Consider the following 15762-nt stretch of genomic DNA (forward strand, 5'->3'; position numbering starts at 1 on the left):
TTCAGAGGAATAATGAGATCCTCGCACTCCTAATTGAGTCGTCCGGAAGTGTCGGCGATCGGGCTATGGTGATTAGTCATAGACTCATAAAAGTGCCGTGCAGGTAGGGAGCCAATCAGAGCTGAATTGTCCCGACCCTTTAAAGTCAACTTATCAGCTCCAATCATCTGTGCCTTTTTTCTATCCATGGGCTGATTGCAAACATTGTCATCTAACGAAAGACAGTAAGTAATCATAAATCTGCCAGAATGAAGCTGGTATCCGGCAGTATGCGAATAAGTATCGGATGGGAGTGTCGAGCAGAAACCCGACTACGCGATGGCAACTGTCCAAAGTGTTCCGACAGGATCTCTGAATCGCGCCGCATCGCGTCAAATGGACATGGCTATAGGTCAATCAAGAGGATGGACATGTGTTTGTCAACATCATGAACATTGACTGAAATTTCGTGGACACAAGCTATCCCGTTATTCGTGTGATTGACATACAGTTAGAGAGCCAGTGCAGGATTGCATATAAGATGGACCAGCGCGACATGTTCAATGCAGGTGACTGATCGCGGGTCTCAGCCAAAAAGGTCGTGGCACTTTGACGGACATGGTTTGGTACTCTGGGAGATTCCAATCCTCATGTAATGGATCAACTGCCGACCAAAGGGGTGGTGCATATATACCAGCCATAACCCTACCCCCTGAGGAAAGTATATGCATTGAATGGCGAAGAGTAATAGTTGACTTTGTGCACCAAGGAATTCCGAATTCCAAGCGTTTCTCTTATCAACCATTCTGAGCATAGCAGAAAGGTCGTTGCACGTCGACACAAGAAGTTAGGGCTTCATGAGCCGTTTTTCCATACCAAGAGATTAGTGCTTAGGCAATTCAGTTTGTTTACGACTCCATCTGGACCCAGAGCTTACGCATTCAATGGCCCACAGGAGCCCCGACATTCCGAATATCACTCAGCAATGGAATTCACCCATTCTGGTTGATCCCTGATAGTAAACGCACGGCTTGGAATCTCGATTTGTCGTGTCGAGCAAAGGCGGTAAGTTTCTGCCACAGCAGTTGATGTCATATTTACTTTGAAGCGGGGCATCACATCGAAGCTGTCCAGAGCTTGGGTGAGGATAAAAGCAGACTCGTCAGATGCACAAAATCATGGGACACGAAGAGGAAGACCCTCTAATCAAGGCTCTGCCACCGGCGACGGACTATTTGACATACCTTACACTCTTGGAATACCAATTGACTCCCGCACGTCTCCCGACTCTGCATCGACTTCTGCAGGATGAGACGCTCACAACAAACATTGGCTGGGACTTGGTGCAGCTTCTGCTGCCCATGTTACCTGAGTCCCAAGAGTGTCTCGAGGATGTGGCACGGCTTGGAAACCCCAGAGAGGTTATTCTGCGGGTTGCCGACGCCCTGATGAAGCTCGAACCGCAGCATGAAGACACTGATAAGCATGATGAGCACGATGAGTGTGCTAAGGGGGATTCAAAGGCTGGAGCACAAGCCTCCTCTGAACCTGAGTCGCATGCTCGAAGTCGGCCATCACAGCCTCTTCATGTGCTCCAATTCAACAGCCTCGTGGCGATGCTCTCCGTTCTTCACGGCCGGATCAAGACCAAGCGCCCTAGTCGTTTTATTGCGACTTCACTACAAGCTGTCTTAGAAGCATACACCTCTATGCCGACTGATGAAACAACAGCGGCGGTGTTGGCATTATTGCGAGACCTGTCTCCGTCTAAAAGGCCCGCGCTGCCACCGCGGGGTACGAGTGACTCGAGCGTCTTTCAGGTGCGCCAATCCTCCGCTCCGGACCCGGAAGCGGAAGAGCAGACCGAATCTACATCTAATGAAGATGCGGCTATGGTTCGGAAGCTGGTTCAGTTTGCACTGATTGAGGTGTTGAAATCCTACATCCTGAGCCTGTCAGGGCCAACTGATTCGGGTTTATCCTGGACATTGCGGTTGCAAGAGACGCTAGGGAATAATATTACATCACTAACTAACAAACTGTCGAAGACACATATTCATACAACAGAGGAGCATCTCAGAGAGCGGGATTTGATTGTTTCGAGAATTACGGTATGTATGAGCCTTGGTAAGGAATGGAGCCAGCCTGTTGACCCTTGCGTAGGCACTATCTCGTGATTTTGGCCTCAAAGATGAGGATCTGCTACAAATTGTTACAACGCCTCAGGACGGCAGTCCGCCACAACTCGACTTTGACGAGATGCCCAAATCACCGGACGATGTGCCGCTGGAACGGCACGGAGCGTTGCTATTGCTGGCCGCCCGACTGACTTGTGATGTTCTCTTTTCCCGACCGACGAGCACGCGAATACCAGTGTATCCAGATCTGGCTACCATCTTTGCCAATTTCGTAGGTGTTCCTAGCGCGGCAGACGCAGCCAGCCTAGAGCACCCGCAAGCGCTGCGGGAGGCTCTGCTCTCCCTCACAGTGATCTCGACCCATGAAAAGATCGAAGAACCGCAAGATGAGCAGCAATATCGAAACTTTGCATTCGCAGTAACGTCATGCAGCAACATGCAGAGCTACAACGCCTTGCGCCGGATCCCAAGCATAATCGTCCGCAGTCACCCATCTGAGCTTGCTCGATTCAAGCTGATTCGACACGTCTTAGAGAATGAAGAATTGCATTTTGCGCGGGAGAGCGCAGTAGGCTGGCTGAGGGACGAGATGTTGCCGATCAAGGGTGAAGAAAAGGCAAGCATCTTCGTCGACAAGGATTTCTTTTATGTGCTTGTCCCGCTCCTGTTCAACGCCGCCGAGCTCTCATCTGTCGATCTGTCCTCTGGCCTCATCGTGCCGTGGCTGCGCTTCTCCCAGAGTATCGCGCCCGCCGTTCACGCCGCGCTGAACCTGTACTACCTCCTGCTGTCGTCGCCAGAGCTGCGCGGCAAGCTCGAGCTTGGAAAGACACATGCGTTTCTACGCAGGAAGTTCTTTGAACCTCTACGGTCTCTCTGCCGTCGATTTGAAGAGGATCTCTCCGAGAATGGCGGAGACGGAGAGATCGAGGCGGCCCTGGGTCCGGAGATGAGCCGGGCGGGGATGGCGCGTGCCATCGGTCTGCTGTATCAGATTCTAGCGCAGGTGGAGGAGCGGGCGGCCGAGGTGCTCGATGTCGATGACGATGAGGAGCCGGAGTTGACCGGGGCCTCCGCAGCAAGGATCGCAGAGATTGAAGCGAGGACAGCAGTGTAGCTCTTGATGTAATGACGTGATTACCAGCAATCAATGTACTTGATAATTTAAAGCTGGTAGCGGGACTATCAGATAGTGTTCCCACGTAACACCCCCAGACATCTCCTGATTCATGCTATCCTTAAAAAGATATCAAAATATGCACGAGAAAATATCACTACATATACCAATAATAAATAGTACATCAGATCAGAGGAGGATATCATTGATGGGAAACACTAGCCAGCCCATCGCAAATGAGAAGAAATCGTCACCACATAACTGGTCATCAACAACCAAGCCTCATATGAACACACACGACAGCGAATACATGCAAATATATATCAATGAATAAATATCAAGATTTTGTTGATAGATCGTTCCGGTTTCTCTCCATCTCGATTTCGGTAGATGGAAGAGAGACGGACTGGATTTGCATCAAGTAAACGACGGCGAGAGTGAGGGTCGCTGAATATGAAGAACAGACGGTCATTGTCCGTTTCTTTTTTCCTCCCTCTTGAAGGGAATTTGACCCTCCAAGATGTTGCTGATGCGTGGACAGAGAAAAGAGCCGTATCTGATAATATGTCTCTCTGATTACATCACCATGCAGCCACCGCTAATGGCTACCGACTCATCGTTAGCAATGTGTGCACCATTGATCGCAGTAAAATATAAAGTGCCTTACCTTCGCACGTGACGGTGGACTCGATATGCTCAGTTTGGTCTTTGGGGTCCATGTTGAAATCAACCTGGTATTGTATGTACGTTGTCAATGGCATTGGAACGTTGACAGTCGAGGCATGAGACACGACAACGATGCGTAAACGCGACACGACATGCAAACTCACAAGAAATCGCCCGACTGGAATGTAAGTACGCGTTTCAATTGGGGGAATATCACCACACGTTCGGCGATTCTCCGCTCTTCCGAGTCTAATTCCCAGGCAGTGGGCGTTTCCGTCTCTGAGCTGCTACCCAACCACGCCGGAAAGAGGTCGATGGGAGTCCCAGTTCAGACAAAGAATATATGGCAAGAGATGAAAGTAAAGCTACCGAGTAGGTAGTAGCCGAACGATAGTATATCTTGACCCAAATCTTGATAGAATAATCCCATATTGGCCGTGGAGATCCACAAACTATGCAATTCATCAGAATCCTCCGCTTCCACCTCATTCCATGGGATGAATGCTCGCCTCTGGCTCTGCGGAACGGAGAGTGGAACTCATATCGGATTGTTCTCATGATAGCCAGGCCAGGAGAGAATTTGGATGAATTGTTTGCTTTGAATGAATTGCTATATTAACCTCAGTCACCTCTAGAAATCTAGATACATGCAACGACATAGGTAGGTAGTGGGCTCCTTGAGGAGTATTGTTCTCTGGAATAAGCAGTAGGGTACCTTAGTATTGTTCTCGATGGATCAATGGCGGGGCTTCAACCGAGGGTACCGAATCCGGTAATTTTCCAATGTTTAGGGCTTCCGGAATCTTTATCAGGTGATGGAAGCAGTTTTCTGAGCATAGATAAGATACGTGTCCGTTTTCCAGTCGGTGACTTTTACCATTCTTCACTGATCACCTCCTTAGGAATTCAAAGCAAAACGGGACACGAGATGGGGAGGATCATCACGGCCGGGTGAACCTGGATCATCATGGTTAGGGCTAGGGTTGAGGGTATAGTTGGCATGATCAGCGACGTCCGTCGGCCTGGAAGTGCAAGATCTCTGAACTGTGAACTGATATCATTGGCGAACAGCGAGGAGCCTCGTTTGCGTCCGGTATGTTCCTCCTGAAAGTTGAAGGTTCGAGATTATGGACATGGGCTTCGCCTTTGCACTTGGATCATTAAACTTATTCATGAAGCCATCATGAAGGTTTTGGCTCCGATGAGTCCCACAATAGGTAATGTCTAGATCAGTCCTGATATTTATCGATGGATTAGATGGATTATTCATTTATCCCAGGGATATGTATGTTTATACGTGACGTGGACAGACGTCATCTCATGGATAACGCTCAGCTCACATATATATATTATTATAGGTACGCAAATTGCAGAAACCCTCCTTGCTTCCAGCATATCAACCTCAGATCCGAAACTCGAACGTGGGGAATGATTATTCCAGCTCACTCCTGCTGATGACGTCCCGGCGTCGGTACCGGCTCTGTTCCTGGCGTCTTCCCTGTCCGCCGAAACGCTGCATCCAGCCACGGGAGGCGTCCGCCTAGCGAGTCGCTGAAACTGCGCAGTCGTGACGAGGTTGACGGATCGTCCGTTTCACTCGGAGTCACCGCTGTTTCGTCGTTAGTTTGTCGTGGCGTGCGCGATGCACCTGCGAAGAGGCTTATTAGTCGGTTAGAAGCGCGAACTGTCGGGTCATCCCCGATGGCCTCGCGCGCTTCATGCTCAGGAAACGTGGTTCTGCTTTTTCCTCGCGCAGAGTTGTGCCGCCGGTGGTGCCGGTGTGGGCTTCCCTCACCCCGGCGAAGGGAGTCCGCAACGACGGCGGAAAGAGTGGAGGATATTGGTGGGATAAGAGGACCAGGTGCCAGTCGCGACGTGAGCGACTGTCGTGAGTTGGTCGGTGAAGTGTTTTGTTGTTGTTGTGGAGTATCGCGTCGTCGTTCAGGGGAGTCGAACTCGACGGCGACATCGAGAGATCGCTGTGATCGCCTTGGTGTCACACTGCCCACAGGCGTCACATTTTCCGTTCCGGGTGCCGTAGGAAAACATAATTCGACTGCGGGCACCTCTGCAGCAGGGCCGGGTTGCTCGGCTGTAGTAGCTTCCGTCACCGCCGTCGACAAGACCGGATCTGAGGCGCCTGCTCTCGCCCCGCTTTCAGGTGAAGCCCAGGGATTGAGGATTAGGGAATGTGGCCGTGACGGTGTACCCTCCAGTTCGTGCGTCAAGGATTCGTCCGAGATCGATTCCTCGCGGTCAGACGCCTCCGGCGAGAGAAGTCCCTTGGGCGTGGTAAGGTTGTCCTCGTTCCCGCTTGCGAGCGACTCTGGCGATGAAACTCCAGCAATGGGAGGTCTATGCTTCTGCACGGGTCGGCCGCTTTCAGGGCTATCACAGTATTGCTCGCCTCGCATCAATCCAACTGTCTCCTCCTCGTCCACTTCACTCCCTGAATAGTCATCATCATCACCACCACGGGAACGACCACTGGTGATCAGATAGACCCCAAGGAACGTCAAGCAGCATCCTCCAACGAACTTTCCGGCCTGAGCTGCCGTAGTTGACTCAAAATCGCGGTAAAGAACTGCGCTTCCAATGATTACAGACAACGTGAACAACACAAACTGCGTAGGAATGACCTGAGTAGAGTCAAATCGCTGCAGGGCGCGATTGATGTAGCGGATCTGCATCAACGCACTAAGGACAAGAACGGCGACTAGTAAATATGTGATGGGAAATGTAATCACATGCCACAAAGTAAACGAAAGCAACGATGATACGCCTTTGGTTGCAAGAGCGGTGTATCCTCCTACTCCCGAGTCAGCAGTGATGTGGCAATCTACACTCGGGGAAGGCTTACCAAACAGGCCAACCAATCCCAAGTCAATGAGAATCGTACGACCACCGTACTCCCAGCTCAGCGACATGAGCGTCACAATAAGTACAGCCGTTATTCCCATGTACAGCTCGAACTCCCATTGTGTGATCATTACCCAAATATCGTGGGGTCCAAACTTGGCTTCTTTGGTCTTTGCACTTAGCACAACAATAACCGCACCGGCGATGGCGATGCACACGCCCCAGAAATCACGTTTCCGGAACTGTTCCTTGAGCATGCATGGGGCAATCACGCAGTTCGAGATCAACGCTACGACACCCAGCGGAGAGACAATCGACGCTGGTGCGAAACCATAGGCTAGGAAATTGCCCATCTCCCCCAGCGTCATCAGCACAATGCCCGCCCACCAGTACGGAGATCGGAGGTAACTCGTGCGGCCACGCATCTGGAGAGGCGGTTTCACCGTTCGATCTGAGCTCAGGGACTGCTGCAGGTCGCGATCGTACCCCATGGCGTCCTCGTCGTCGTCCTCATAGTGCACACCCCTCTGTACGCCAGGGAGCGCCCGCGCTTCTTCCTGCCGTGCTGACGGGGCTGCTTCTAGCCACTCTGTCGCAGGCTCCGGATCATCCCGATATGGCTCGTCAATTGACCCGTACCAACTCGACGACATTCGTCTTCGTGCAGACAGACGGAGTCGTTCCCCCTCCGCCTGCCGTTCAATGCGGATATGGGCATATCGCTGGATGTTGAGTGCAAAAGAAATCAGGATATTCCCTGCGATGGCTGTTATAATGCCAATAAACGAGGACCATCGCTGATTCCCGGAGTCGTCATGTTGACCATCAGGCCGATCGTCGAAAAATGGGGCCAATGTTTGGGAGGCGACAGGGGGCAACGCGTTCATGAGGACGAGCGATGGGCCTGTTTCGAGACTCTCCATCGTGTATTTGCTTGCTCGCTGGGGACGATGGCGTCGGCCAGAGAGCGAAAATCCCAAAGGATAATCAAGCCTGAACCGGTCCGAACTTTACTCGACGGGGCCACATGGTGATCTCAACCTAGGCTGCCGGATATCCTTTCCCGTCAAACCGGCGAGTCTCCAACCGGCGGTTGCAAAGTATCCCGTACGCCGCACTCCAAAATTTTGAGGCACAGAATCGTGCTTCGGAGCTATGAGCGGTCTGCAGCGTTGGAGCGCGGGAGATCGTCAGAATAACGCGACACTGTTCACCTGACCATGGCGGGGTTAAACCCTGCAGCGATTAGGAGCGTATTCACAATGGAATCGCTCTCCTAATTACAGTATTATCAAGAGGATGAGGAAAAGGCGTTAGAATATAGCTGGAAGCGCCAGGCTGGACTCGCTAAAGATTCAATTGTCTGGTTTCTGGGTCAGAACGGTTGCGAGAGAGGATAACCATAAAACAGAGATATACTAGTGCTTACTAAGAACACTTTGTAACTGGGTTATTAGTGGCTGGGGCTTATAAACGCCAACTGGCTTGTCCTGTCCAGAAATCTTCGGCCGAAAAGGATCCGGCAGTCTCATTCATTAGTTCAAGTCTCTGGTATATGTACCCCAAATAGCAGAATCATTAAATACATCATATGCCACGAAATGAAAAATTTTTCGGGTATCAAACACCGGAACCATTCTGTCGTCGAATACCCAAACCCTGAATGCCATCAACGAGGGACGCTCCCATCATATCTCCGCACCTTCATTTCTGTTTGCTGGCTCGGGAGTTTCGTTGGCAGGAGTTGTGGGTTCGCTCTCCGGTTTGGTAACGGGAGTGCCTTGGTTGTTCTTCGCTGCCGCACCCTCCGTATTCCTGCGTGTTTTCGCTCCTTCCTTGAGTTTTTCCCAGCGATCGCGGTATTTCCCCAATGTCGCTTTGAGTTTCTCGTTCTCGCGGGACACGCGCTCGATTTCGCGTTCCCGGCGACGCAGCTGCTCCTCCATTTCACGGAGGCGCCGCTCGCTCTCTGCCTGGGAGGCTGACGCCGCTGAAGAAGTGGCCGGAGCGACGGCCTGGTGATGATGCATCGCTCGGAGAGACTGTTGCAGTGCAACGGAAGATGACTGAGCATTGACTTCCCACATGTGGAGGCGTTTGGATAGCGTGTCGGTTAGCTGTCGGAGGGCCTCGTTCTCCATCTGCAATTCTTCCAATGTCTTTGTACTTCTGTCGTGGCCAGTTTTAGCCTTGGCTCCGCTAAGGCTGTGAAGCATCTCCGGTGACGGTGGCGTTTCACGGGCATCCACGAAGTCTTCATCGGCTCCGTCCTCGGTGCTGTTTCGTCGAGTCTCCTTGTCGGCCCGGGACAGGATGCTTGCATACGAAACCGTTCCTCCCGTGGTAGGGACCACGTAGAAGGACTCTGTAGCGTTGCTGGGCATGCCCCCATTTGCGTCCCTGATTGCCCTTAGGGCAGCCTTAGAGAAAATTTTATTGATGTCTGGGTCAGAAGGAAGACTGGAACGCTCGGGTGTAGCGTGATGGCGGTCGACTTTAGTCTCGGCAAGGGCTTTTTGGCGAGGAGACTCGGAATCCGCTCCCAACGGAAGGCCCGCAAAGGCCAGCGGAGCCGAGATCTTCGAAATTAGGCCGCCAAATGTGGAGTAGAAACGCTGAAACGGCTCGTCCGACGTCGGCAGCCGACTCCTGCGGTTCCCACGTTCCTGCCCGTCCAAGGGTTCGTGCTGGCGAGACGTCGTCTCGCTCAGGCCAGTGGTCGGTGGTGACCATGGTTGCTTTGTAGCGGAACCGCGCTGACTAGCGCGATCTCGCATATTTTGTACATTAATATCTCGAGTCCGAGATTCCCCAATTTTGACCCGGCCGGCGGAGTCTGCAATTTGGGCGCCAGCATGCTGCGCAGATACAAAAGGAGAAGCAGGGGATGCTCGACGAGGCTGTGACGGAATGCCTCTCGCCGATGCTAGGTTGCTGGCGATGGATGAGGTATCTCTCTGCAGTTGGCGACTACTGTCCGGCAACCGAGGAGGAACCTGTTGCGGGTTGGATGAGTTCACGGGAGCTGCAGATTTCGTTGGAACGGATGCCTGCGCGTCTCGTGACAAGGACGGAGATGATGGGGTTTGTGCGTGAGCAGGTTCAGTTACAACGCTCGGAGGGTTCTCATGCTGTGAGCGAAGTACTGCGGCTAGTCGCTTGTGCTCCTGCTCAAGAAGCTGTAGCGTGCGGCGCGCCTGGGAAAATTAGCGCCTTTCCTGCCCGCATCGCATGCTCATCTTACATAAAGATCAGAGCAGTGCTGGGCTGCGGTTGCGAACTCTCCCGCAGCCAGGTCGTGCTCTTCACTCGCGGCGACTGGGTTTGATTTGCGCGTTTCCAGAACCGCATTGCGAGCGTGGGTATGCGCCTGGCTGGCAGTCAGCGCCCATCTCTTCAAAGGCGTAGCTTGGAAAATACCAAGGTCAGGGGAACCGCTTCCATGTCTACCGCCTAGGCGTTGAATGGTCTGGTGCCGAAATAGCAGCGTTGGAGGATATGCGAACCAATATTAAACTTCAGGAACGGAGGGCGGGGTCGCTCTCCTCGCGATCGGGCTGGCACAGAAATGCGGACTCATTCCTGTCGGGCAATTGTGAGCCGCGTGGTTTCGAGCTTTTGGCGTAAGCTACGAAGGGGACAACATTTGTTGGTGGTCGACGACACTACGCGGCACCGAATTCGAGAATCGAGTTTCTCGCTGGATATGGTTTTGAGGTAGCTTTACGATTCTCCACGTGCCTGAGGTGTCAATGACGCCGATCATGTGACTTTGAGAGCTTGGGATATGGAGCTTTGGGTCTGGACTTCTGGACCCGTGGAACGGGGTCCGAGTTCTCCGTACTCGTAGACCCTGACGGTGATCAAGTTGCATTCGAATACTACTACTTTGGACTATGGAGTATAATGCACAAAATGAAGACGACGGACAGATTCGTCAACCGCTGATGACGGTATCGGGAAATGGCTTCGTATTTGATGGACATAAGAATTGAGCCGCCGAAATCTCCGCAGAAGCTGAGCCGCCGATGACGCAGGTAGTGGCAATCCGGGCGCTTCCAATTCGTTGGCACGAATGAGCCACAAGATCCTAACAGAGTCATCAAAGAACAGCATGGAGAGGAAGACGAGTTGGTTCCAATCGGGCGAGCCAGACAGTCTCAGAGGTCTGGAGACTGTTTTTACACTTCCGTCCATGACTACGGAGTACTCCGTATTCCTATCCGGCATGCTTTTGATCGGCCAAGCGACGGAATCGAAAACATGTAGAAGAAAAGGCAGAGGACACTGTTGAAGATCTGCAGCAGGGCTCAGCAGGCTCATTACTGTAGTAGATCTCTCAGCAAAAGTGCGGCAGTGTCAGTTGGAGAGAGAGTCTGGGGAAGCTCTCTGGCAGTACGTTGTAACTAAGCCTCAAGCATGGCGGCGAACGTTTGCCCGACAGCCGGCGCTAAATCATTTCTAGTCTAGCGTGAGATTTTGATCTAACTTTATTCGGAAAGCTCGAATAAGGAGTTGGTCCATTTGCGACCGGAGACTGGGCGGACTGGAAGCGCCGCCCAGCCCTGTTACGCTTGCAAGGTAGACAGCGATAGCCCCCCCTCCAAATTGTCCCTCGATTCGCCTTGTTCAGCCGCAATCAGGTAAAATAGACATCTTCTGGATATGCTCGTGTGCGCTTCGGCCGATCGCTTGGTGTTTGTCGCCAGAATATAGACAACGTTCACCTACATTTCGGCCATTGCATTGACTCCGGTCGGAACCCTCCCCATTTCCCTCTCCGTTGCGGCCCGGTGTGAGCTTTGCGCTCAATTCAACGCTCAATCGTCAATGTACTTGAGCGCATGAATCGCCACCGAATCCGCTAACGAGCCCTCCGTGTGTGTGGGTGGAACCAGGATCGATGGATGGCGCAGCAGACTCCTTGGACACACCACCCCCATCCGGTCTCAAGAAGGTATTGTCGCGCCCAAGTCGAAGCCAAACATCCTTGGGCAAGGATATCGACAGTGCGGCGACTTCGAATCGGAGCAATGACACATCACCGGTGGATCCGTCTGAGAGACGGCCAGCGACCAGCGCAGGAGTGGTGACGGAGGATTCTCCCAGACGACTGGCGAAGCTGCTGGGCAGTCGACGGAGGAAGAAGTCAGGCAAAATATCCGTGGACGCAGCTTTTGGCCAGAATCGCAATGGCAAAACTTCGCCACCGCCGGAGGACGTTCCCGGCTCGGGATCATCGGCCAGTGGAAGCCAGAAGGCGCTGGACAAGCCGAGCAGACCGGCGAGCCTGACAGACGATTCGGAACCAGATAGGTAGGTTTTCGCATATAACTAGAGGACATGCTAGCTGTCCTTCATTCCTACTTGCACATGCTCACTCATCATTGCTGTGCAGGCCGCCGTCGCTTGCGTCTCGTGACTCTCGTAAAGGATTAGCAGCTACCAGCTCACCATTGATTACAACCACAATCGTAGTTGATGATGAAGATGGGGCCAGCCACACACGAGGATCTTCTAAGTCGCCATCACGACGGCATAGCGTGTCCGGTTCGGAGTCGGCCCCTCAATTTCTGAGCGTTGCTCCTGCGGCGACTACACCAGCCTCGGCCGAATTTCTATCCACGAGCGGCTCAGGAAAGAGAGGCGTGTCTCCAGCAAGACGGCTGAGGGATGCCTTCCGACCTCAAAGCAAGAAGAGCCCCAGCGTCAGTCCGGATCGCGCCTCATCGCGGTCATCTAGTAGCCGAGGGCATGGCCTGCGAAGGCCATCGAGTCGGCGGAGTAGCTTGTCAGAAAAGCTGGCAGCAAAACGAGAAGAGAGCCCACCGCCCCCTCTGCCTGAACCCATCATCGTCGATTCTGCCGACGCCGATCCTCTAAGTACTCCTCCACCCAGAAAGCCAGCTGAGGCCTTGACGGTCTCAATACAGACTCCTGGCGACAATCGGCATGTTTTCGCGAAAGAATTTACTGAGTCCCCCGATTCTATCACCGGCCGCAACTCGGAATCCTATCCGCCGGGCGTGGTGGTGAGTCCATCCGGGAACATGATCTCGCATCGTCGCGTGCGCTCCGCCGAAGCCTCCGTTCATTCTCCCACCAAACTCTCACACACAACTACCTTGACTCCAACATCGGAGGAATCCCGGACGAGTGCACCACGGACTCCCTCTGCGAATCAGAGTGGGTTCTTTTCTACAGTGTTTTCTGCAGCGCAGAATGCTGCGTCCAGCATCAGCAATAGTTTGGGTGCACAGAACAAGAATCGTAACGGCGCACAGGCGAGTGAATCGGTTGATGGTGCTGTTGATGGCGCAGCACAACCGGTCAATGGTCAAGCGCAGAAGGAGCCTGGTAGTGGCAGCTTCGATACCGATGACCCTGCCGGCAAGATCGTTGAGACAAAAGATGGAGTCGGCATCGGCCGACCAGGACGCTCTAGTAGTGTAACGGCACGCAATGATGAGTTGTCGGCACGCCTTGAAGATCAACGGGCAGCAAAGGCAGTGTTGATGGCGTTCGAGAGGTCGTCCCAGAATTCTGGATCTGCTGCCACGGGGACTCCCGAGGATTCGGGCATAGATGCTGGCCCTGGCGCTTCGATATCCAGAGAGACAAGCGGAGATCAGACCCCGTCCAATGGCCACCCTGCGGAAGGCGAGACAGATGGCCGCAAACGCGCGGGCAGCGTTCGAAGTCGCCTTGGCCGTCGTCATCGTGGATCCTCAGCAACCACTGCCTCGCTTGTGGGCGCTGGCCTTGGAATGGGATCAGTATCCATGAGCGCGTTAGCTACCTCAGCCGGCGCCAGTATTCCTCGGCTTACCGGTTTTGCTGTGGCCAGCAAGAAGCGCAATCGAGATTTCCATCAGCTATTCCGCAGCGTGCCAGAAGATGACTATTTGATTGACGACTATAGCTGCGCTCTCCAGCGGGAAATCATTCTTGCAGGTCGTATCTACATCTCCGAAGGCCACATCTGTTTCTTCAGTAACATCTTGGGCTGGGTGACCACTCTCGTGATCAGTTTTGATGAGATTGTCGCGATTGAGAAGGAGAGCACTGCAATGGTGTTTCCCAATGCAATCGCAATCCAGACCCAGCATGCGCGTCATACTTTCCGGAGTCTTCTGAGTCGGGATGCGACATATGACCTGATGATCAACATCTGGAAGATCAATCACCCTCAGCTGAGGAGCTATGTTAACGGTGTGCGGATCGACGATGGCCATGGTGATAAGACAGAGAAAGCGGACGAAAGCGATGCAGGTAGCGAGTCCGGGGATGACGTCGATGAGATTTATGATGAGGATGAAGAGGAGGATGTAGACGCCATGGATGACGGAGGCGATGGCAGTTTCGTGGGCAGTGAAGCCGCTGATTCGAGTCATCCTCTCAGCAGAAAAGGGTCTGGCCTCGGGAATGGTGGACAAACATCGGCGCCTATGGCCGCTTCAATGGCCGCAGCGGACAAAGGCGATGGAAACACTGGTGGTAATGGGGGGGACGCAGGAGATAGTTTCCCAGGTCCCGCCACTCATGCCCCGACGGACTTCACCGATCCGTCCGGACGGTATGAGAAAGTTGTCAAGGACGACATCGTCCCAGCACCTCTGGGCAAAGTCTACAGCATGGTGTTTGGGCCAGCATCGGGCGCCTTCATGTCTAAATTTTTAGTGGAGGACCAGAAGGCTACGGATCTGCAATTCGAGGACGATAAGAAGGGCCTCACGAACGAAAACAAGACCCGGCAATACTCGTACATCAAGCCGTTGAACTCCTCCATCGGGCCAAAGCAGACCAAATGCATCAGCTCGGAAACTCTTGACTTGCTTGACCTGGACAAGGCGGTGCTGGTGACACTTGCGACCCAAACGCCGGACGTGCCCAGTGGAAATGGCTTCGTTGTGAAGACCAAGTATCTGTTCACGTGGGCTGCCAATAACCATACTCGCTTCTTGATGACATGTACAATCGAATGGTCGACGAAGAGTTGGCTGAAGAGTGAGTACCCAGCCAGACAAGTTCAATGTGCATATAGACTCATTGTGTGCAGATGCTATCGAAAAAGGAGCCATTGACGGACAGACCAGTTTCGGCAACGATCTTGTGCGAAGTCTCAAGGCTGCGCTGAGCAAGCCAGCCGCCGGCGCGAAGACTACCAAGGCGGGTAAAGTTCGCCGCAAGAAAGCCGGAGCCAATGGTGAAACTGCGGCAGCAGCAGCGGCGGCGGTGGCCAACGCCAAACTAGAAGCGACAAGACGGGAGGCCGAGAGTTGGGGTGTTTTTGCCCCGCTCCACCGCCATCTGAACGCCGTGGTTGGCGTATTCAAGCCATTCTGGAACTCGTATGTTGCCGTTGGTGTTATCGTACTTCTGCTTGTTGTGATCTACACCAATGTTCTCGGCTCCCGTGGGCCGGCCATGCTCTCATCAGACGTACGCTACGGTGGTTTAACAAGCTCTCAGCGCCTGGCCGCATACGAGGAGATGTGGCGGCACGAGGAGACTGAACTGTGGAACTGGCTAGAAGAAAGAGTGGGCATCGATGGACTCAATTTCCCTACTGGGGGCAATCTGCAGGAGCCTCTCGCTCGGCAACTCAGCCGCCGCCAACGCCAGCACAGCAAGGACATTGCATCGCGGCTTGCTGAGGAGCACATCTCTGACCGGGAGATGGAGCACGCTATTCGGATCACGCGTGAGCGGTTGGATCTTTTGCAGCGCATCGTGGATGAGCGGCAGAAGCGATAGCAACGCAGTAGTTCTTGTTTCTGGGAATGTTGTATTTCCCATCTTGTATACTAACCTTCTCCTAATCCATCAGGGCTAGATGGATTTCTTGAGATTTTGATTCATTCATGCACTTCCTTTTTCGGCTTCTTGTTTTCAATTTCTTACAAACATCGTTCTTTAGACCCTTTTCCTTTGCCGTGACTACTATGTATGGGGGGTAGCGCTCTCTTTGTTTCTTTGTTTCCTTGTGATCGCTGTTGGGAT

The 15762-nt window shown here is 53.0% G+C and overlaps 4 protein-coding genes across 4 annotated transcripts, besides 2 other annotated features; 2 read left to right on the plus strand and 2 right to left on the minus strand.

Annotated features, from left to right (window-relative positions):
• Positions 1–1157: 1157 nt before the first annotated feature.
• VTN49DRAFT_1331 (uncharacterized protein) lies at positions 1158–3234 on the plus strand (the record flags this gene model as incomplete). The annotated part of the gene is made up of 2 exons (XM_069408935.1): positions 1158–2090; positions 2143–3234. The coding sequence occupies 2 exons, from the start codon at positions 1158–1160 to the stop codon at positions 3232–3234; spliced, it is 2025 nt and encodes a 674-aa protein (XP_069270371.1).
• Positions 3235–3810: 576 nt separating this feature from the next.
• Positions 3811–3839: a sequence feature (Short protein (VTN49DRAFT_1332, KAL1995145.1) was converted to a misc_feature.).
• Positions 3840–3901: 62 nt separating this feature from the next.
• Positions 3902–3953: a sequence feature (Short protein (VTN49DRAFT_1332, KAL1995145.1) was converted to a misc_feature.).
• Positions 3954–5342: 1389 nt separating this feature from the next.
• VTN49DRAFT_1333 (uncharacterized protein) lies at positions 5343–7682 on the minus strand (the record flags this gene model as incomplete). Its single annotated transcript, XM_069408936.1, has 2 exons — positions 5343–6709; positions 6761–7682. 2 exons carry the CDS (start codon positions 7680–7682, stop codon positions 5343–5345), a joined length of 2289 nt encoding a protein of 762 aa, XP_069270372.1.
• A 765-nt stretch (positions 7683–8447) lies between these two features.
• Positions 8448–10203, minus strand: VTN49DRAFT_1334 (uncharacterized protein; the record flags this gene model as incomplete). Its single annotated transcript, XM_069408937.1, has 3 exons — positions 8448–9956; positions 10004–10129; positions 10180–10203. The coding sequence occupies 3 exons, from the start codon at positions 10201–10203 to the stop codon at positions 8448–8450; spliced, it is 1659 nt and encodes a 552-aa protein (XP_069270373.1).
• Positions 10204–11662: 1459 nt separating this feature from the next.
• On the plus strand, positions 11663–15516 carry VTN49DRAFT_1335 (uncharacterized protein; the record flags this gene model as incomplete). The annotated part of the gene is made up of 3 exons (XM_069408938.1): positions 11663–12075; positions 12158–14766; positions 14819–15516. The coding sequence occupies 3 exons, from the start codon at positions 11663–11665 to the stop codon at positions 15514–15516; spliced, it is 3720 nt and encodes a 1239-aa protein (XP_069270374.1).
• Positions 15517–15762: the final 246 nt, after the last annotated feature.

The sequence above is a fragment of the Thermomyces lanuginosus genome, assembly GCF_041956635.1.
Source record: "Thermomyces lanuginosus strain ATCC 200065 unplaced genomic scaffold VTN49scaffold_22, whole genome shotgun sequence".
NCBI lineage: Eukaryota > Fungi > Ascomycota > Eurotiomycetes > Eurotiales > Trichocomaceae > Thermomyces > Thermomyces lanuginosus.